The 22,217-nt window shown below is 44.6% G+C and overlaps 1 protein-coding gene across 1 annotated transcript; it reads right to left on the bottom strand.

The window, feature by feature from the left end:
• Nucleotides 1-457: 457 nt before the first annotated feature.
• On the bottom strand, nt 458-9,522 carry LOC119388742 (uncharacterized). Its single transcript, XM_037656160.1, has 4 exons — nt 9,402-9,522; nt 8,434-8,507; nt 7,031-7,117; nt 458-845 (listed from the first exon to the last, which is right to left on the bottom strand). The coding sequence occupies exons 1-4, from the start codon at nt 9,430-9,432 to the stop codon at nt 516-518; spliced, it is 522 nt and encodes a 173-aa protein (XP_037512088.1). The 5' UTR covers nt 9,433-9,522; the 3' UTR covers nt 458-515.
• Nucleotides 9,523-22,217: the final 12,695 nt, after the last annotated feature.

The following is a 22,217-nucleotide window of genomic DNA, read 5'->3' as shown; positions in this document are numbered from 1 at the left end:
GCTTATGTTAAGATTCATAGAGAACTTCCATAATTCTCTGAACCACCTTGAGTTCTTGCATAACTGCTTAAGAAATGGTGATGGTTTCCAGTCGTTTGTTTGTAGGCAGCTTCCTGTAGCCTAACGTAATGATAAAGATGCGTAACATTAGCAAACCGGACGTGTGCCTCGTTAACCTCCACGGCTTTCCTTGCTTCTTTTTCTGCATTCCATCTCGGCACACACACAACCCAAAAATTTTTGCACTGGTTAAAATCCCCGGCTCCAGAAGAACTAAAGGTAGGAAATTATCGTAACAGCAATCACAATATTAAAGTAATTATTACCAGAGTTGTCACTTTGTGTGATTATTTAATGAAGACTAAAGTAATATAAATAGGTGGCCTGCCTACCAGTAGGACACTCAGTGAACTCACAGTGAAATACAGTGAGATATAGTGAACTCAAAGTTGGGAAACATAGCCCTTTTTCTGAAACATAATTTATTCAATTTCATTCTGCCGAGGCTCTACCGTTTACCACTCAATGCTCTGTACTTCTTTTCGCTTTGATTTCTTCTTCTTCTTTTCCTTCGGCTTCTTTTCTTTTTTTTCTTGCTCGTCTTTCTTTTTCACCTTTTTTCTCTGTTTCTTCTTCTTCTTCTTTTTTTTCTTCTTACCGTCTATTTCATTTGTACTGTTACCTTCATTTATCACGTTGTTAGTAGTAGTACTTTCAGGTGTTAACTGTGTTGTCCTCACTTTACGTGTTACAGCGGTGGTACTGGGCAAAGTAACTCCCTCTGGCAGTTCGGGGTAGCAGTGGCCCTGCCAACATGTCCCATTGATGTCTGCATTTTTGTTATACTAAAATAGAATGAAGCAGGAAATATTTTATCAAAAACAAAACACAAATTCAATAATCGGGTCGACTAAATTCTGTTAAAGATATTTACGATTTTAATTACTTATGTTTGTTATAAACTACTGATTTATTTGAAGTTTTTAGCTTGCCCGTATATTTTTAGCGTTACCGTGTTATCGGAATACCGGATTACGTTTCCCGTGTCACCGGAACGCGTACTTTAGCAAAGTTCTAGCTCCCCATACGTAAACGAGTGTGTAAGTAAGTAAACGTATGTGTTTACGTTTGCGCAAAGCACTTAATGATGACGATAACTGCATTTAAACTATACTTAATTTAATTAATTAATTAAGATTCAGTCACCACCGCAAAAAAATTGTAATAGAGGCTTTTAGCGTGTACGGTATTCTGGTACACGCAAGGGGGTTTAGGAATACCGGGTTACCGAACGGTCCTATTGATATCTTGTGACGCATTTTGCAACCACAATTATATACATCTGTTTTCACCTACTGTCTTGGAGGGAAAAATAGATTAAGTAGGCGACTCATTCAAAATTATGCCGCTGCAAGGAATTTACACCACCAGAGAAGTAGACTTACCACGCTTCTCCAATAACAATTTTGTGCTTGCCTGATTCATCTCCGACCCGCCAGATGGCACCACCTAACCGGCCTCTAACGTTTACGACTACAGTAACCCGGCTCAAACAATTTAGTCCCAATTGGAGCTGGAACTTCCACTTTTCTAGACCGTTTTATAGAGGAGATTGTGATCTAGACTCGGTGGCTGGAGTCTCAGTGAAGGAGATATCGCGAGTATCCACGAATGACGTGAATTCGCGAGATAAAGCCGTAAATGTAAAACAGCGAGTAGTTTACGTTCCGTGAAAGCAAGTATACGTTCCGTAAAGGCGCGCGCATGCGCAGATTCCATCCGGCATTCCGGTAACACGGTAACGTGAAAAGTGTACGGACAAACGGACAAACTAAAAACCTCTATTGATGATTCCTGGTGACACCATGATTATATGAACGCCAGCGAGATCATATTTAATAAAGTGTTCATTAGGCTCACCACGACATTTCCTTGTAGCCCAAAGAATGCCATCTGACCATCTCATGCATGGGTGGCCTCGTTTTCTCCTAAGTTCCCCTTTGGCTAGCATTAATTAACACATTGATTAGCATTAAAAAAACAGGCCGCTCAGTAGCATGACCGAACAAAGAAAGTTCTAGTTTTTGTATCTTGACTTTGAAAAATGGATTCGCTTTCATGATGGACCATTCTTATGACTGAGGTACTCGTTCACCGGGCAGCCCGTGTCATCTTCGAAACATCTAACCCAGCGCCATAGCTGAAAAGAATCTAACTCGTTTTCTTCCATAATTTCGCGATGCTCACGAATAGCACACATAGTTCACCACAGGCAGCAATCAAGGCGAGGCGAATTTCATTTTTCAGCCTAGTATCTTTGTCTTTTATAATCCATGGGAGGCCACCGTTTGCACTCTTGCCTTGTATCATTCTTCGCTGAATTTCCATATTAGAGCTGCCATCTTTGTCTATCCTGGTTCCTAGAAAAGCATAATGTTCAACAACACCCATTACGGTGGCCCCAGGCACACTCGTTATTTTCGATAATGACGCACCCACACTCTCCACACATACGGACGACGCCACCTAATCAAATTAGCGTGTCTCAAATTGATCCGCCTGTGTCAGTTGATGAGAACTTCTGTGGAAGGCTGCCAACTGCGATCAAGTTCTACTGCCGTTCGACTCAACCGAAGGTATAAGGGCCGTGTGACATGGATGGATGGATGGATGAATAAACTTTATTTCGGTCCCTCGGAACGCGCCCTAGCACGTTGCGGGCCGCTCCCACGTCGGAACAGAAAGACCAAGTCTCTCTGCTGCGTCGCGGGCCCGTTGGACTGCCCATAGTTGTGCTTCGAGTCCGGAGCTTGTAATAGCTTCTTCCCATTTTGACGGCGTGATGACTTCGCCGCCGTGTAACGCGGGGCACCGCCAGAGCATATGTTCGAGATTAGCGATATCTGCGCATAATGAACATGCATTAGTTGGCTGTATTTCAGGATAGATCTTGTGCAATAGCGCGGGGTTAGGGTACGCCCCGACTTGAAGTAGCCTGAGTGTCAGAGCCTGTGGTCTGCTTAATTTTCTGTGTGGTGGAGGGTACTGTCTCCGCCCCAGGTAAAAATGTTTGGTAATTTCGTTATACGAGGTGGGCGGGTCCCGATTCTCCAAAACCTCAGCGCGCCCTCCGGTAGCTACGCGGTCTACTAGTCCTCGCGCAGCTATGTGGGCCGACTCATTGAGATTGGGCGGGGCTCCCTTGATCTGTCCCATGTGAGCTGGGAACCAGACGAGTGTGTGTGGCTCGATGTTCTTGTCCCGGAGGATCCGCAAGGCCGGTTCCGAGATGGTGCCCTTGGCAAATGCTCTAATCGCTGATCTCGAGTCGCTGTAAATCGTGGACCTCTTGTTGTCCAGCAAGGCTAACGCAATCGCAGCTTGCTCCGCTATTTCGGCTGCTGTCGTCCGGACCGTTGTCGAGTTCGTGATTATCCCTTCGTGGTTGATGCTCACTGCCACATACGCCTTCCCCTCGGGATACCGGGCCGCGTCGACGAAGCAACAGTCCCCGGCCTGATCGTGAGCCCTTTCTAAAAGAGCCTTTGCCCTGGCCCGTCTCCTACCATCGTTATGCTCAGGGTGGACGTTTCGCGGGATGGGGACAACGGTGATTCGTCCTCGCTGTTCACGAGGAATGCTGCAGAAGCGAGACTCAATTTCCGTCGCTGGAGTCCCCAACTCTCGCAGAATGTCCCTACCGGAACGCGTGGTGGACAGCCTGGCGAATTGCGCCCTCTCCTGAGCCTCCGCAATTTCTTCCAGCGTGTTGTGCATTCCGAGACGAAACAGTCTCTCCGAGCTTGTGTACATAGGGAGCCCGAGAGCTCTCTTGATGGCCTTCCTGATTAACGTGTTGAGCTTGTCACGCTCCGCTCTCTGCCAGTTGTGCATGGCTGCAACGTAGGTAAAGTGGCACATCACAAAGGCGTGCACCAGCCTTACGAGATTATCTTCCACAAGTCCCTGTTGCCGGTTGGCAACCCTCCTTATAAGTCTGATGGCATTGTCCGTTTTCCTGGCGAGTCTTGTTACCGTCAGGTTATTGGAGCCGTTCGATTCTATAGTCATACCCAGAACCCGGAGGGAGTCCACCCTGGGGATGATGCAGCCTTCACCGGTTCTAAGAGTTATGCTGACGTCCTCTACTGGCTTCCAACCTTTCGGTTTGGGGCCCCTGCGCTTAGGCCTGTACAGCAGGAGTTCCGATTTCCGCGACGAGCACCGAAGACCAGTCGGTTTTAGGTAGTCTTCCGTGACTTCAATAGCTTCGTGTAGCACCGCCTCTATTCGTCCATCGCTGCCTCCAGTACACCATATGGTAATGTCGTCGGCATAGATCGTGTGGTTAATTCCGTCGACTTCGGACAGTCTTTTAGACAGACCGATCATGGCGAGATTAAAGAGGGTCGGGGATAAGACTGACCCTTGTGGCGTCCCTCTAAAGCCAAGCCGGACCGGGTCAGAAACTAGGTCGCCCATTTTGAGAATAGCCTCTCTGTCTGTCAGGAATGATTTCGTGTAGTCGTGGAAGCACTTGCCAAGCCCGATACACGAGATCTGACTCAGCACGAAATGGTGGAGAACGTTGTCAAATGCCCTCTCCAAGTCCAGTCCCAGTATTGCCCTTACGTCCCTTGTGTTGCGATCGATGACTTGGTCTTTGATGAGCTTCATGGCGTCTTGCGTCGAGAGGCCCGGCCTGAAGCCGATCATATTGTGGGGGTAAATGTCGCGGTCCTCCAGGTATCGGGAAACCCTGTTCAGGATGGCATGTTCAGCCACCTTACCCACGCACGACGTGAGCGAGATGGGCCGGAGGTTGTCGAGGCTGGGAGGTTTGCCCGGTTTCGGGATGAGGATAGTGGTGGCCGTCTTCCACATCTCCGGGACTCTACCACTCCTCCACGCCTGGTTGATGGCATCCGTCAGGTACTCCACCGACCTGTCATCCAAGTTTCTCAAGGCCTTGTTCGTGATCTTATCTGGACCCGGGGCCGACATGGATATTAAAAAAAAATGTAGGCAGCTTGCGCCAGTGGTACAAGGCAGGACTAACAGCAGAGCTTGTGGCTGACCCAGATTATTAGCGAAGTCTTAACTATAGGTCTGAATTAGCATTATACTAATTGGCGTGGTGTTAATTAACGCGGTCTTAGTGTGTTCGAAATTCGTATGGCTTAATTAGCAAAGTCGTCTCTCGCTCTGTTCCTGCCTGTTTCTTTCCTTTCTCTTCCGTTTATCTGTTCTTCTGTTTTGTTTTTTTTTTTTAGAAGACACGCGCACACATTGAAGTAACGCCTACATTGCACATCCATCGCGTCAACCTTCATTGGTGTGCTGGCCACAGGCCTTATTTTCCGCCAAATTACTAGGTGGTACAGAAAAATGTAATATAACTATCCTCATTTCTCGAATGTGCGTTGCCAAGACCAAACTGTCTGTATTAAGAGTCAATCCTAAATGGAGAATAGGACGAAGAGAAAGAGCGCCGATCGGGTTATTGCGTTGCACGTGCTAGGCGCAGCTTAGTTTTCTGGTCACGCGAAACGGCGGAACGAAAAGCTTAAACGGCTGCCCTGTTAATATATCGAATTGAGAAAACCGCAGCACTCGCCAAACGATGCACTACTTAGCCGTTCTTTTTTTTTTTTTTTTTTTTGAAAATAATCTTCATAAAGGACAATGTGTAACCGATAAGTTCGAGTCAGTGCGATTATCGCTTTAGCACCGTGCTTGTGCGAAGTGAAGTTGAATTGAAGCCAACAAATGATTTGTGCTTTTTTAGGGGCGAAGCTCCTTAAGGCGGCACCCGTTCGTCCCTCGTAGTCGTAGTAGTAGTCGTAGTGCGTAACCATTCTTACGCTTTGACCTCCAAGGTGGTGCCGGTGGGAGATTTTTCCTGTGCGTTGTTGAACAACAAAAAATTCGCAGCGTGCGCGTTAACTAAAAGCCGAATTCTTCTGTCATTCATTCCCCATTAGCAGCCATTGGCATGTTCCAGTAGGAAACGTTAGTAGAAGTAGAAGTGTAAGTGTTAGCTAAAAGCCGACTTCTTCTGTCTCTCATTCCCATTAGCAGCCATTGTTTACCTCCAAGGTAGTGCCTGGTGAGATCTCTCCTGTGCGTCATTAAACAATAAAAATTTTGTTCAAAACGCCGTTGATTGATGAAATAAACCAACGAAAGACGCCAGATGTTTTGTAAAAGCAAAACGAAAGAACGCCAGATGTTTCTAAAGCAAAATGAAAAGACGCCAGCTGCTTAACGAAAGACGCCAGATGTTTTCTAAAGCAATGGTTTTCTAAACAATGAAAATTCACAGCGTACATGTAAAATTAAAGTGAGCTGCAAGTCGTCATAACTCATCGAACCTTTAGTATAAACGCGCCCGATCTCACGTGGGTGATGATGTACTGGGCAGAATTCACGGAAGATTCACGGTTTACCGATGAACCTCCGCAGCTTCGCCCACTCATCATCATTCACTCCGTGGATATGCTGTGATTTTTTTTGCGCTGACCGGTGAACAAGCTGGGCAGCGAAATTTTACGACGCCATGATTAATACATTTCCCGGAAATGGGACTCTTTTCGCTGGTCTTCGACATAGTCAGAAATCTGCTGCGTTAACAACTCGCTTGTTTGTTCCTTCACTGATACGTTCTCCAATCCGTATGCCATGGTGTGAAGGTGTAATGAGAATGAGTAGACGGAGGGCACAAAGACAACGCCCAGGAAGAAAAACAAGTGACCGCCATATACGATGAGCTAGTTGTTTTTATTGTTTCAGTCACCGCAAAGCAGTCACGTTCACTGATAAGTTGGCTCTATAAAAGGAAATCAATACAACGAAAAATGCATAACCCAGTCACTTCCGAGCTCTTTCCGCCGTATAGATGGCAACATTTTCTCAACTCATATATTGTATTTAAATGCATAGTTTTCGAACAACAACAAAGACACTGAAAAGTGTTAGGTGATCAACTTTTAAAAAATGCAACAGAGTCGAAGATCAAAATTTAACGTACCACGCATTCTTCACCGTCGAGGAAAAATCCTATTTCCCAACCATTAATGCCGGGACAATAGAAGCGGCAACCGGGCCAGAACCCCGGCTGAAAGTCGTTAACGTATACATTGAATGAGTCAGCGAGTAATGTCATTAGTATTCAGAGACATTTTACAAGCATTCACGCAGTTCGTATTCTAAGCGCATTCAAAGTGAACTTCCGAGCTGTTCACGAAGAAGGCGGAGGAGGAGGAAAGGAAGGGAATTTAGGAAGGTGAACAAGATGCGAGTGCGGTTTGCTACCCTACTCAGGGGTGACGATATTAGGAGATGAAGAAAGAAAGAAGGGCAAGGAAGGCGCTATAAGGGTGGAGCATGTCAGCCTTTCCATTCTATGCCTACGATCGATCGCATAGCCCGGTCAACGCTATTCTGCTTTATTTGACAGATGACCAAATGCAACCAAATTCAACGGCTTTCACCGTTGAATTTTGTCTAATTTCATTGCGCCTCAACAATTACTAGAGGCCGCTTTTTGTGTATCTCAAAGCTGCGATTGCTTCTTCGCATGAATGACTTCAAATCTCCCATTTTACATAACCGCCTAACTAATTAAAACGGTAATAATTTGATTTCTTAATCACTGTCCCAAATGATGTACTTAGCCATCTTAGATGCCTGCGGCTACAGAAGTAATCGTGAAGACATCGAACAAATATCGCATTTCCCTGATTTTTGAGGATTCTCGACACATTTCTTGAAACGCCCTGTATAGTATGTGCATGCACTACGGTGTTACGGGCACACAGAATCTCACTAGGAATTCTAGTATTTGGGCGTGCAACGTTTATGCAGGCAGCCGAGGCCAATTTTCTTCTTGTGACGCTTGCAAATGAGGACATCTTTTCGCTAGTCTCACCTTGTCAGACTGAGAGGAAACACATCGAGACCGACAGTACGATACAACGAGGTGAGATGCCCGCAACGCCATTGGAGTGGTTCCTCATTGCGCTAGCGTATGATAGCTGCCACTTAACTGTTCCTGCTTCGAAAAGCAGCCATTTTCTAACGTGTTGCATCGCGCACTGTCACCTTGGCGTGTGGTTAGAATGCTGTGTAAGAAGTGCTGTGTAAGAGCAAAACTACCAGGTTTTGTGGCACAGACTTCAAACGGCCACTGTCACTACTACTTCATTACGCATGGTGAAACCTCTCCTCATTGCAACTTGTGTCCTAGGACTAGAGCCGACTTCAATCACCTCTTCATTCACGTCTTTCTGAATTGTCCGATCAATTTTTTTTTTTTACAGTGATTGGTGTCTAGTCTGATTAAACAAGTTCACCGTCTAAACACCCGTAATTCTGATCGTATACGAGCAATAATCCCAGCATAACGTCAATGTAAAGATTGATATGCATTACCGGTGCGTGACGTCTTGCAATGTTGCCACATGGCTGCTCATCGCTGACTGCTTTGTCAACAAGAGACAAGATCACTGCGAGATGTAAAAATTGCGCAGAATACCATTTGCGACATGCACACTTTATGTCATACAAAAAATTACAACGTCGCATATCCTAACATTTTATCTCATTTAAGAATGCAATAAGCACAACGCATTCTGTGTTTTACTCTACCTACAGGAAGACATCGACGGGCTACAGAAACGGACGAATGAAGCAGCATGGCCTCAAGAGGTTGGCTCATCTGAAGACTGCACACAAAACGTTCTCATTAGCCTTGCAACTTTCCCATGCTTGAAATCAAATTGTTCTTTCCCAAAACATGCCATACAGCCGCCGACTTTCCTCTTTATTCAAATAGTTATGTGAAAATAAAAGATAACTAGATACTAAGCTTGAAGGTAGAAAGAATAATGCAAGAAATATTTGTCGTCTCTTTCTTTAGTAGAGACCCCATTCCACAACCCATTATGCGGCATATTTCTCTCGAGTCGCAAACAAATGAATAATTATACTCGTTACAAGTGCGATCAGTTCTAAACTCCTGTCAAGTGCTACACAACTTCAGCTTCATTGAGTTTCACTCGTCGATTCACGGAAATCTGAGGTATAGTGATCATGTTGTGTCATAATGCTACATACACTTACATAGTTTACATACTGTGTCTAATCTGTCTTCTGTCTCTCATTGCCCATTAGCAGTGACTTTGCTGTGGGAAACACCGGCCCACCCTGCATGCTTCGCCCCTCCACAGGTTTCACGTTAGTGAAGCTGAAACACCCTTCCCTACATGCTTCGCCCCTCCCCAAATTTTTTTTGGCTTCTGTTCGTACTTTAAGCCAGTGCGAGAGCGGTACTTAAAAGGACAACATGTCTTATGCAGCATGCAGAGCCTAGGGAGATGGGAGAAAAGAGGGCTTCTTACCTAACACGGACAAGAAATCGAAAACAATCATTGTGTCGGCCGTAAGGTCCCGGCCCAATGGCACGTGCGAGAATTACATGGCCTTTGACTGAGGCTGCACAGTGGTTCTCTTATACGCATCGTTTCACCCGCGTTTTTATATACGTGATGGCGAAATTCAAGGTTAACGTAAGAAACATCGGACACGCACGTTCGCAACCATAACGAAATGTCTTGGAAGACTCTAATGCCCTTACAATGCTCTATTACTCGCGACATTATATCTGTATGCAAGTGGCAAATGCAGTCCATATGCTGTTGTAGGCTCACTTTTGTGCTCTTCAATGCCGCAAGTGAGAACACGTCCGAATAGATAAATATAGATAAGAGCTCGCCGACGAAACCTGGTCCGTCCACCAGACTCGCGAAGCGGCGACAAGGCAAGGCCTGGTCGTCCCGACGTTGGAGACCTGAGCCCGGGTCATCAAGATGTAGGACACACAATAAAAGATTTTTGCCAACCAATGAAATCAGAGGGTACAAAAAAAGACAGTTTATGCAGTTCCTAACTTCGTCGTTGTGGGATTCTTGTATAGCATTTCTTCAAATGAAGCATTTCTCTTTTTCTTTTCCTTTTTTTTTTGTTGATCGTAACAATAATATAGAAGTTCGCGGTGACTGATGCATTATAGCGTTGTGCTGATAAACATGATGTCGATTGCCCTGTGTTCTTCTTCCGTGGTTTGTGTTTTCTCGGGCTTTAAGAAGCTATGGATCAGTATACTGTAGACCGATCTCGGTGCTTGCCAAGTTCTGTATGTGTACACGAATGACCGGCTTCCCACATAGCACTGGCTTATGAATATCGTGTGACACGTTCTTGGCGTTCCTTCGTAATCGTGTTAGCCCAGATCACCTGACGCTGAAAACAGAGCCTGTCCTGCGTCTTCTTTCTGTCCCGTTTTCTTCGCGCTACGTTTCAATATGACCTTATATTTTTAAGTGTGTAATTTTCCTCGCGTGCGTGCGCGTGCTTATTTGGATGGGCGCATTGAGAGCGTCTTTGACTAGTCGTACTATTCTCCCATATTCAGCATGCGGCTTTTGGGGCGGTAGTTCCGAAAGATAGTCAAAATATATCCTCCTGTGACATCCGCCTCACACCCTTGGTAAATCTGTAGCGTCAAATCACCCTCACTTAGGTGCGGAAACCTTCAAGTTTGGTGTTTTAAAGACGACAGTCTTTCTTGGGGAACTTAAACACAGAAATCTTTGTCCGTCCGTCCGTCCGTCCGTCCGTCCGTCTGTCTGTCTGTCTGTCTGTCTGTCTGTCTGTCTGTCTGTCTGTCTGTCTGTCTGTCTGTCTGTCTGTCTGTCTGTCTGTCTGTCTGTCTGTCTGTCTGTCTGTCTGTCTGTCTGTCTGTCTGTATCTGTCCGTCCGTCCGTCCGTCTGTCTGTCTGTCTGTCCTTCCGTCCGTCTGTCTGTCTGTCTGTCACCCGATTCAGCTACCCGGCCAAAGTTTAACCACTTTCTCAACGCCCAGCCATCTTGAACTGGTAGCGCCGTTCATACTTGTGAACTGTCGTCTTTCGACGACATTTGCAGCGAAGCACGTAGATACGCGGCCAATTTTTTTGCTATTATGATGTTCCATCATCACTGAGTGCGACACCTTACGCGTAAACAAACAAACAAACAAAAAAGTAGCCTGATGTCCTGGGCAGAGGGAAGTGCCTCTTCATCGCCAAGTAAGGATGACGCTAGTGAAATTTTGTGACATTTCTTTGGCTATACCTTCTTGACAAGCGTCCTTTTATGTAGTTCATCCCAAAGTTTTCAGAACAACAAGAAAGTTCGAGCGAGCTTACGGAATAAAAGTCCCACCTTTCTTGTAGGAAAGGACATGCTGACGTCACGGTAAGAACAGATTTTGACATATGACATCGCTACAGGCAAACATCTCTCAAATATCAATAAAATATCATAACTCTGCAAGAAAAAAACACGAAATAATAATGTTTGCGGTGGCAGACGGACAGAAATGCACCAACTCCTTCTGCACAAACCCTTCCGCTGAACCACGTGCTCTTCCACCAGAACACCTTTGCATAAACATCTTAAAGGGGTACTGACACAAAAATTTTCATTTGTCAGTTTTTTTTCGGCGTCAAATAGAGCAATTCCCCAAAAGACCAGAAAATATACTGGTAAGCGCGAGGCACCCTGAAAAATTAATTACATGTTTCAGAAGCTAGTTTCTATTCCTACTGTACCCTGACGTCACGACACGGTATAATCTTCTCGTCACGTGCTCGCGCAAGATATCGCGTCATTTCCACGGCCGCTCCGCGGCGTAGCTCCGTTGGTGACGCACAAGCAGCCATTTTAACGCGATAGCGTTGAAGTGCTCGTTTCGCAGAAATTCTGGTGTCGGCGGCGGTATCTTCGATTGTGAGCGAAAATTCTGCGTTGTCCGTGAGCGAAAATTCGAGGTAGATGCAAATAAAGAAATAATAAGAAATCTTCCGTTCGAGTGGGAACTTGGATTCGAACCTGTGACCCCTCGCTCCGTGGTGCGACCCGTTTAGCAGTACGGCGACCACGCATACATCCTCTAGCAAACTAACGGCGAGCTGTTTATATGCACCATTTAGCGTTGGTGGTGTATTATAGCGTTGGTGGTGTTGGAGGTTCTTCAGCGGCTTGATTATCACCCGCGAGATGGCGCAAAGCGCCCACGGGGCGCGCTGTTAAATGACATCGCCCCGCCGTGTAGCTGTGTTTCATCGCTATGAATGAAGGAAAGATGATGACCTTTAAGGGCTCGTTTTTCTTTGTTAGATATAACTAACAGACAATAATGCTAAGGAAAGCGACATGTATGGATATTGTAGCCGGAGGGCGTCCGCACTTTGGCTTTCCTTGCGGCACGGTCTCCACTGATAAGCGGAGCTATGCTAATGTTTGGGAAGGTGATACGAACACGGTCCGCTCACGTTACCGCGTTCTACTCTTGAAAACAAAGCTTAAGCGTCCTCCAAGTTTTTGTATGTTTTGGTACCTGACGTCATCACAACTAGCCATACTGGTGCATGAAGTCACTAGAATTGACACTGTAGCTTGGCATCCAGCTAGTACGTGTCGATGTCAGTAAGTGTGCAATGCGAAAATTGACTTTAATATCCAAATAAATTATCTTATCAGCCTTTACTGAGCTCCACACTCGCTCGGAGTGGTCTCTGTATGCAGGAGATTTGTGTTACGGAGTACACTCAGCTTCGAAAACTGGTGTCAGTACCCCTTTAAGTACGCGCGAATGGTCAGAACACTTCCTAACAAAAAGACAGACTCTGGCGAAAAGGCATAAAATTACAAACGATGCTGTAACATTACGCACTTGGTTAACGGCAACCCAGTCAGACTTTGACGGCGTTATCATCGTATTTATTGGCATAACTAGCCAGATTTGATTCTTAATAAGCTAAGTCAGTACAAAAAGAATCATAGAACACATGATAATACCACTTCCTATAAAGGGATGCTGTAGATGGCTATAGGGTCCTGTGAATTTTTCCTACGCGTAAACAAAAACGTCCAGAAATAAATGCATAAAACAAAGATTTTATTAGCGGGATTGTATTGAACATGGGCCCCCACGCTTCGAAGGCGAGGGTTTTGAACACTGGGCAAAAAAACCATTAGAAATGCTCACTTAATTTCTTTCTTCGATTAACTATTAATCGTTCACCGGTTTAGCCGCTAATTGATTAATCGCTTTCGATTAGGCTTTCTTAGTGGGTTAATCGATTATTCGGTTAATCGACATTTTTCGCAGGCACATTAGAAAACGCTGAGCCACAGTTTACACTTTAATGGCTTCGTAAATGACGTTGCTTATTTGTTGAATGCTACGTATAAGGGGTAGTTTCTGTAGCGGATAAACAACATACGACATAAAAGCTAACGAGAGAAATTCAAGGGGAGATGGCGACTTGGTGATGAAATGTCGTCGAACGTCGAACAGAAGTGTTGCTGAATGTTGTGTAACATCAAATACCTATCTTATTTATAGAATTAAATGTCAAGATATACAATACCAATTAGCCCACCGGTCTGTCTTGTTGAACTTGTTGAGTGGAACACTCCAGAACTAATCAATAAACAAAAAAAGCGAAACTAGTCAAAGGTGAGGTCCAATAAAAGCATGCGAAAAGGATCCCTTATGTAAAGTGAGAAAAGAAAGTTATATGTGTAGGTTATTCGACTCACATGCTCCATTTCTACAGAGCGGAGGAATGTCAAGTGGCTGAGCTGTTTGGTTCAGCGCGACTGCACATGAATTCTAAAGCCGCGGGTAACTTTTCTTGGCAATGAAGCGAATGCTGCTGAGCGAAATCACGCGAGTGCAACCGCTCATGTTTATAGTCACAAGACTGCGTCCGTATTTCCCACGTGAAGACAACAACAACAATAATAACTTTATTTTCTACAAGAAGCGTTTTAAAAAAGACGTACCGCACACACGTGAGATATTAATTTTGGTGAATAATATATTCATATTTGCCTAATACTTCAACCTACCTCATTTCCCGTTCTTGCACGTTTTAGGACGGCGCACCTTTTACGAGAACCTCGAAAGCAAAATGGCGTCTGCTCTTCCGTCTACTCGCCTAAGAAACTTGTGGAGAACACCCACGAAGCACTGTCCAAGCAGACAAATATATTGGAAATGCGTACTGGATTAGCTTTTGTCTGCCTTCAAATATGCACAGAAGCTATAGGAGGTTGAGAAACCGAAGCAGGAATCGAAACCTGCGCCAGCCGAGTTACTTCGCGTAGGAGTGTATGTGCATAAGCTCCGCCCCTGTAGCTCTTCCTTCATTTCCAAGAAAATTTGTCTACTATATACTACCTGCATGCCAGGGGCGTAGCCAGGGGGGGGGGGGTTTGGGGGTTCGACCCCCCCCCCCCGAAATTTTTCAGTTTTGCTTGCGTATATACACACGCGCACACACAAACACACGCACGAACATATATAAAGTACGGTTGAACCCCCCCGAAAAAAATTTCTGGCTACGCTCCTGCTGCATGCCATGCAGACCGCAGCCACTAGAGGAGTTTCTTCATTCCTGTGCCTGTAGAAAACTGCGTTTTCATCTAATTTTTGTGTGCATTAAGACTCTCGACAATGTAGAGATATATTTAGGTGCGCGCACTGGAAAGGAGGAAGAAACAGAGAATCGGATATTTTTTTCCGACTTGTAACATTTATTTTTTTCGCAAGCACACAAGGAAGCTCATATATCTCAGTTGAAATTGATACAAATAGTCGTTATACCGTTCTGCGTAAAGCTACAGACTAACTCTACCTTCCTTTAAATCCCTAGCTATCTTTGGCATTGGAACTCATGCTTGCCTCCCCTGTACCAGAAGCAGTAGTTCGCCTAGGATCACCAATAACTGTGATACATCATGCATTTGATCATTTTACATATTGAAACTCAGCGCAAGAACTACACGGACACGAGAACAAAATAGCACTTGTCCTTTCCCATGTCCGGGTCGTTTTTGCGCATAGCTTCAAGATGCTCAACAACTATTACCAACTATATAACATAGTTGCCGATTTTTCCACAGTACATATGGTTCTGTCATTAAGATCATTAAGTAGTGCAAAAAAAACGTACATAAATCGCACCGCAAGCGGGAAACGTATACGAATATGCATACAAGTGCGTTATATATCAGCATATATTCAAACGCTTAGTTGCAGTTTCAGCGTATATGGCGTTGCAGCTGCAATAGCCACTGGCCTGAATACAGCAACCAATGGATATACCGAAACGTGGAATCCTGCACACACGCCTACGCCTTTATGTAAACATGTTCGTCAAACCCGCAAAGTATCCAGCGAGTTGAGATCGGCGCGACATTAAACTTTTCAGTAGTTGTAGAACTCGTGGAATTGCGTTGGCATCTACTACTTGCCTACTCTCGATCAGTTAACGCAGCACAATCACGCAGAAGAAACCTTCGGCGATCGATGGCGCGTGTTCGACTTCCGACCACAGCGGCCGCATTTTGATGGAGACGAAATACAGGAACACTCGTGTACTTATATTTAAGCGCGCATTAAAGATGCCCAAGTGGTCGAAATTAATACGAATTGCCCCATTATGGCGTGCCTCATAATCATATCGGCGCTTTGGGACTTAAAACCATAACACTTATTACTCTCATCAGAATGACTGTGCTGTTATTAACCTTCGGAGAGAGCACATGGCGGCCTGGTTGAAGCGAATAAGAATCGGCCCAGCAGAGATCCCCGTATCACAACACGCGCTAGCTTTTAGCACTCCAGATCTGCAGAGAAGGTTGGGGCAGTGCAGCCGAATAAGTAGTTTCCTTGAATAGAAAAAGTTTGCGTCGATTCAAAATTGCCCCAAACCAAACATTTTTACTAATGCTGCTTGTCCCGACACAACGAGGTAAAATACGCAGATGTCTTCACGGAAAGTTCACTCGGCAAGGCTGGCTGCGTGGTGTAATGCAGATGCAGTGTGGGGAAGTGAGGGAAAGCGTTTGACTCGGACGGCTACGTCATTATACTTAGTACTCAAGAAAACGGTCGACACTAAAAAGCCGCTCCAACTCGTCCACCAGACACTCACCACGGCATCACAGTCACCGTTCTTGCTCAGCATTCTAGTACGATTTCAGAATTTTCGCCTCAATTTTATTACTGTCGGTAAATCGAATGGTGAAAGAGGTTTCACAAAGTAGGTTGATTAGATGAAAGGTGGGCTTCGATGACGATTAATTGTTTTGCGCGACCCTTTTCATCAACAAGTCGATTAATCATTCATCGATATTGTCATCCCTACTTTAATGTGTCCTCTACGGCCCTTCAAGCGGTGTTTTTCTGAACATATGCTTTTCGAAAATTTCATTCGGCGTCTTCGGATGTTTTGTGAGGATTCCTGCAGTGACAATCAAAACTCATTCTACTTCCGCATGACACTGAGTACACTTTGCGCTCGATGTGATGTTTACGCCTAACCGCGATGACGTCGGCGTTTTCCATGAAGCGAAGATATTCAGAGCCATTGCGGAATGGGTAAGGTGCCGCCATTGGAGCGAAGTAAAAGATGAAAAAAAAAATGGAGCGGCTAAGCACTAGTGGTGCGAAGACTGTGGAAACAGCGGAGCTTGTGGCCTTCCCCTCCTCCTTTCTCTCGTCCTCAGCGTCACTTCCCTTTCCCACCTCGTTGCTATACTGTAGCACACATGGCTATTCATAACGTAAGGAATTGCACAGCGCGGAATACAGAACGAAACGCTTGAAGAAGCACACACGGACAGCGCTGACTCTCAACTGAGGTTTATTGCATAAGATACATGCGCAAAGAAAATAATTATGAGCAAAAGAAAGGAAAAACAAGAAGAACCTCAATCTGGCTATGATATGCGTTACCCCCTCCCCTCCTTCTTTCCCTCATTCGCCACCACTTCCATTTCCCACCCCCTTGCAGTACTATACTATACATCTGTGTGCTATGCTTTCTTCCTCTCTCTTTCTCTTTATTTCTATGTCTTTCTTTCTCTGTCTTTTTGTTTCTCCCTCTGTGTTAGGCTTAGCATCATTAGGCCTAACCATACTTAATTAGATTTCGCTCAATTAGTATTAATAAGGATCAAAAAGTATCAATTAGGCTTTAATTTAATTACTCAGTTATGCTTAATTCAGCTAGGTAAAATTAGACATAGTTTAACTAGTAGTAGATTAATTAGGCTTGAATTGTGCCTAGTTGATTTTAATTAGATTTTATTATGATTAATTAGTCTTAGTCAATCTTGAAATAATTAAGCTTAGCGTAATAGGCTCAACTAGGCTTAACTTGGCTCAATCAGACTTAAATAGTCTTGACTAAGCTTTACCTCGCTTCGCGAGGTGACGTCACGTTCATAGCCAGGCGTAGGCTTGGCTAAGCTTATCTTGGCATCGCTCAGTGAAGTCCTATCAGGTGCAGTTTTCTGTCAGCAACGCACGGCCTAACGAATAGTTCAAACAGCTCTGCTGTTAAGAAACGTCCCTAGGTGATTTCTTGCCGTGTCAAGGTCCGAAGTTGTACCATAGCCATCCTGTCATAGTCACTGTTCAAATGACGGTTCAACACTTGGTGGTGTAGCTTAAGATCAGGATATAAGCTGCGAATTCTGGTCTGTCTGCAGAGATCTCAAACACGCGGCTCGCGGCTTCACGCGGAATAAAGTCTTGTCAGTTTGCAAAGTAGCACTCGCATTTTTTTCTCGCGTATTGTAATCAATAGCGCTTTGTTCGGGTAAGCAAAATAGAGACGGCATTTGCCTGAAGCATTTTTTTTTTCGTGAGGCACCCCATGCGGTTACCATGAGTTGAAACATCACCGTGGAACGAAAACTCTATATTTCAGAATTGGCGTCCAGATTTTAGTTATTGTGGAAATCTGTTTTTCGAAACCTTACGTAAAATCCCCTTCAGAAATGACGCATATATGGGATGTGAGAAATGCGTTGTTTCAAATGGCAACATTAGGCGGCATTTCGTTCAAACTTGCTCCACCTGTCTCTTCCCCCGCCCCTCACTCCCACCATCTTCACATCACCGGCCCTTGTGGGGCTAAATTTCATGACTGCGGCCCGCTAACTGAGCTGAGTTCGAGGCCCCTGCTCAATGGAAATGCACACCCGTAAGGCTGCTGCGTGACACGAGTTCCAGTGTTCTGTTGTACACCATAATTACCACCAAAGTCAAACGCTCAAAGCTGTGTTGCCTGCACAGCTGATCTTGTTATTCAAGTAAATAGTTACACGTATTTGGTGACCGAGTTACGTGTACTTGTATTACGCTACCGAGTAAAAAAAGCAACTGAACGAAAACTTCTAAAATGTATACCAATAAATAACTACATGTAATGCGTTACGAGCAAGCTCGCTGTTATTAAGCTTCACTAAGTTTTCTGACGAAAATAAGTTGCAGTGGATGCACAGGCCATTTCGGGGATAATATGATAATCCTTCAAGATACTGCCTTTTCAACGACACACATGCCCCGGCATTTCACCGTTTTGACTCCAATAAAGTAAGTTTACTGCCTGAACTCTTTTAGTAGGAGTTTAGATATGCTGAACGGTTGTAATGTGAACGGTGACTTCATTGCATAAGACTGAAATCCTTGAGGCCCTGGATATGCCCCTTGGTAGGACGCGGATATTAGGGAAATCTGAGAGGACTGCTGCACTGCAACAGCGGAGAATGAATACACATTCCTCTCTTCTGAAAAATACTTTATTCATTTCAACAGGGAAAATGACTTCATATTGCTAGCGTCTACCATTCTTGTAATTTGTTTTCCTTGTCTTTTTTCTTCCTCTCCTTCTTCTTCTTCTTGTCCTTCCCTTTCTCCTGCTCCCCTCCCTCCTCCTCCTTCTTCTTTCTCTTCTCCTTCTTTTTCTTCTTCGTCTCCTTCTTGTTCTTCTTCTCGTCTTTCTCCTTGTTCTTTCCCTCCTTTTTCGTAGTAGGCACGCTGTCGGGTACCGAAGGCTCAGTGCTTGATGCGCTCTCTGTCTCTCCGTTGCTCTCTGTGGTTGCTGTTGTTGTATGTGCGGTAGCTTCACTTGAGACTGGAGGTGTACCAGGCGCCACACCATCCGGCAGTTTTAGGTAGCACATTCCATTATAGCACGTCCCATTCACACCTTCAGTGAACTAAAAAAGAAAAGGTCAAATTTCTTATTACGCGCAAACAAAATTTGTAATTGCGGATTAGTTATGACATAGCAGAAATTAGTGCAGGCCACATGCGGCGTTCGTGCACACCAGTGAGTGCGTGCGTATGCACGCGCGTGCACGTTTGCTAGGAAATTGATCTGCATTTCAGTATTAAACAGAAGTGTAAAAAAACATGTGTGAATGAAAGTTAGGTTGCGCGGAAGTGTCTTTTATATTGACTGTGAACGAAAACTATCCGGGAAGCAATGCAAGGGTGCTTAAATGGTTGCAGCTCTGCTGTGGGGTTAGTAAGCTGTCGCAGTCACAAGTTTAGTGAAGCGCTGAACTTGAGCACCTCTTCCATCCTTTACACTTCTTTTAGTCGTGAAGTCACGCCAAGTAAAAAAGAAACAACATATACACACTCTAAACTAAAATCTTGCATATTACGTGCTCAGAGTTATTATTATTATTATTATTATTATTATTATTATTATTATTATTATTATTATTATTATTATTATTATTATTATTATTACTTCGTCTTGATGTCAGCTAAAATGCCCGCTACCCCTAATTGTTCTCTAATCCACTCTGCTCTCTTCCTGTCTCTTTAACCCTTTGAGGGTCATAGACGTACATGTACGTCATTGCCTGTATGTTTAAAACGCGCGCCTTTTTCGATCATGTCTCTTGCTTGGCATGTGCTGCCATACTGCGGAAATACGTGGAATGTTTTCCTTGCGCCGATGCCTCCGTGCTTTTTTATGTTTTATTACAGCGCTGCGCCGGCTAGTTCTGGTTTCGTTCTTCGGCCGGTTCACGCATGTTGCGCCCGCAAGACTGATGGCTTTCGGTTTATAATGTTTCAAAAGGTGACCGATTTGTTACTATCTCGTTTATTTCTCCCCGGGCACGCTATTACGCTTGTTTCCGTGCAGGCGCTGACTGACACAAACGATGCCGCTGTGGTTGCGCTTCCTGTTTCGGGGACTCACAAAAACTGCTTCCATCTCTTTGGCGATAAGACGAAGGATTATTATAAGTTTCGGACTTGTTTTCGCTTTCCTGACACGCTGACAACTACACAGTTTTTTTTCAGTGCGCTCACCAGCGCAGTTTGCATTCGCTATGGAAGTGAGCGCCGGCTTCTCTGCCGCAGGTGTGTCTAGCGTCGATTCCTCCGAACCGCCGCTCGACTGCCGAATCGGAATCTGATTCAGTAAATATCATCCCACCGTACGAGGAGGTATTTACGAGTTGAGATGAGATGATGAGCAAGCGACGTCTCAAAAGCGTGCACGGCGAGACGATGCTGATTGGATAAAAAAGTGGCTTTTCTCCCTCCGCGTTTCCACTTGACGCCACATCATGCACTTATTTTTGTACGTCTGTGAACTACACAGACGTCTATTTCAACGCATAATTTTTAACACTCGTATAGGTTCTTTCTTTCCTGTTTTCTGTTCTGTTTTAACTGGCTTGCCGTGGAGAGGTTGAGGTTTATATTACCTCGGCTACTCCATTTCTATAAGTTCTGCAGCGAAAAAAAAGGAGGGTTACCCAAAATAAAAATTGAGCAACTAAAAAAAAACATATAGCACACTGAAAGAAGTTAAAAGAGCATGGTAATGTACAGTTTGCTTGCAGAAGTTCACATTGCAATAAAGCGTCCACTCGCACACATTTCTAGTTCTGCCCACAGTATATGGACTAACACATCATTCCCTATGTAGCAACACTTAGCTATTCATGACAAGCGCTTATCAAGTCCGGTGTCCACAAGAAGTCTTTAAAGAAGATGTTAGCCTTTTTGTGAAGATGCGTTTCAGGCCACGGTCGAAATAATTTCTGTAATGTGAGGGGGCGTCTGTCCAAACTTGCTAGTTTCTTCTTTAATTTTTCTCTTTCACTTGCGTACTTTACGCACTCCAAAAGAATATGCCCAACATTATCATCTCCGTGACCACAGCAGCATTCCGATGAGCTGGATCGGTGTATCTTGTGCAGGAAGCTGTTTGTATGAGCCACCTCCAATCGAAGACTATGGAGTAACGTCTCTATGTGTCATGGGAGATCTGCCGCTATGGAGAATTTTCTGTGTGGATCGACTTCATAAAGTAATGATTGCTTTGATTTAGTACTGTGAATCCACCTCTCCATAGAACAGCGGTTAGCTCCTTGCATTATAGTATTTCGAATATCCGCCCCAGACATAGGGATAGCGCAATCCCGTCCTTCATTCAAGGCTTTTTTCGCGAGTCTGTCTGCCTCTTCATTGCCCTTTATTCCAATGAGGCTGGGTTTCCAATGAAATACGATGTTGTGACCCTGCGCTGAGGCATATTCCACAGCTTCTGCAATGCATTGGGCTATTTCGCCATTTTTGGTAGGTGACCTCGCATGTTTGATTAACTTTTCTTTTTCTTTTGAATTTATCTTGCTGCTACTAACGCGTAAACTATGTGTATGTAACAACACAAATGACTTTTTGGTCACTTTACGGTCACCCAAAAATATATTAGACCATTTTTTTCTGAAATAGATTCGTCTGAAGAATTTATTTCAGCAATAAAAAGGTACACATTTTTGCGACGTATTTCGCGAAAAAAATTGACCCTCAGAGTGTTATGTTATGCCTATCACGTTTTGTTACATGGCACGTTACATCGTTCTTCTCGAGTTACATTGCTACCCTCCAAGTCGCTGCCTGATATGTTAGTACTGGAAGTATACGCACAGTGGTTGTACACTTACTTTCCACTTTAGGGATAGCTCAAAATTGCCTGTCATTGCTTGGGAATCTCCGCCGTAAGCGCCCCTGACCATTGTTATTCTTCGGTAGATTTCCTTTTCATGAGTCGGCTCCCCTGTCAGTAATTGCCCTATGTATATACGTATATACCCTTGTACAGACTTCAGAAGCTGGTTGTAAACCCAGAACCCTTTCTCTATCGCTAAGCTATTAATAATTACATCTGCCTTTCACTCACCCCCCCCCCCCTCTCTTCCACATCCAATCAGCAAACTTGTTTTTACTTTTGGAAAAACGTTAATATATTCCCTGTTCGCGAGCTATCAACTCG

Source organism: Rhipicephalus sanguineus, chromosome 4 (genome assembly GCF_013339695.2).
Source record: "Rhipicephalus sanguineus isolate Rsan-2018 chromosome 4, BIME_Rsan_1.4, whole genome shotgun sequence".
NCBI classification, from domain to species: domain Eukaryota; kingdom Metazoa; phylum Arthropoda; class Arachnida; order Ixodida; family Ixodidae; genus Rhipicephalus; species Rhipicephalus sanguineus.
The sequence above is the reverse complement of the archived record's forward strand: the minus strand, read 5'-3'. Positions and strand labels throughout refer to the sequence as shown.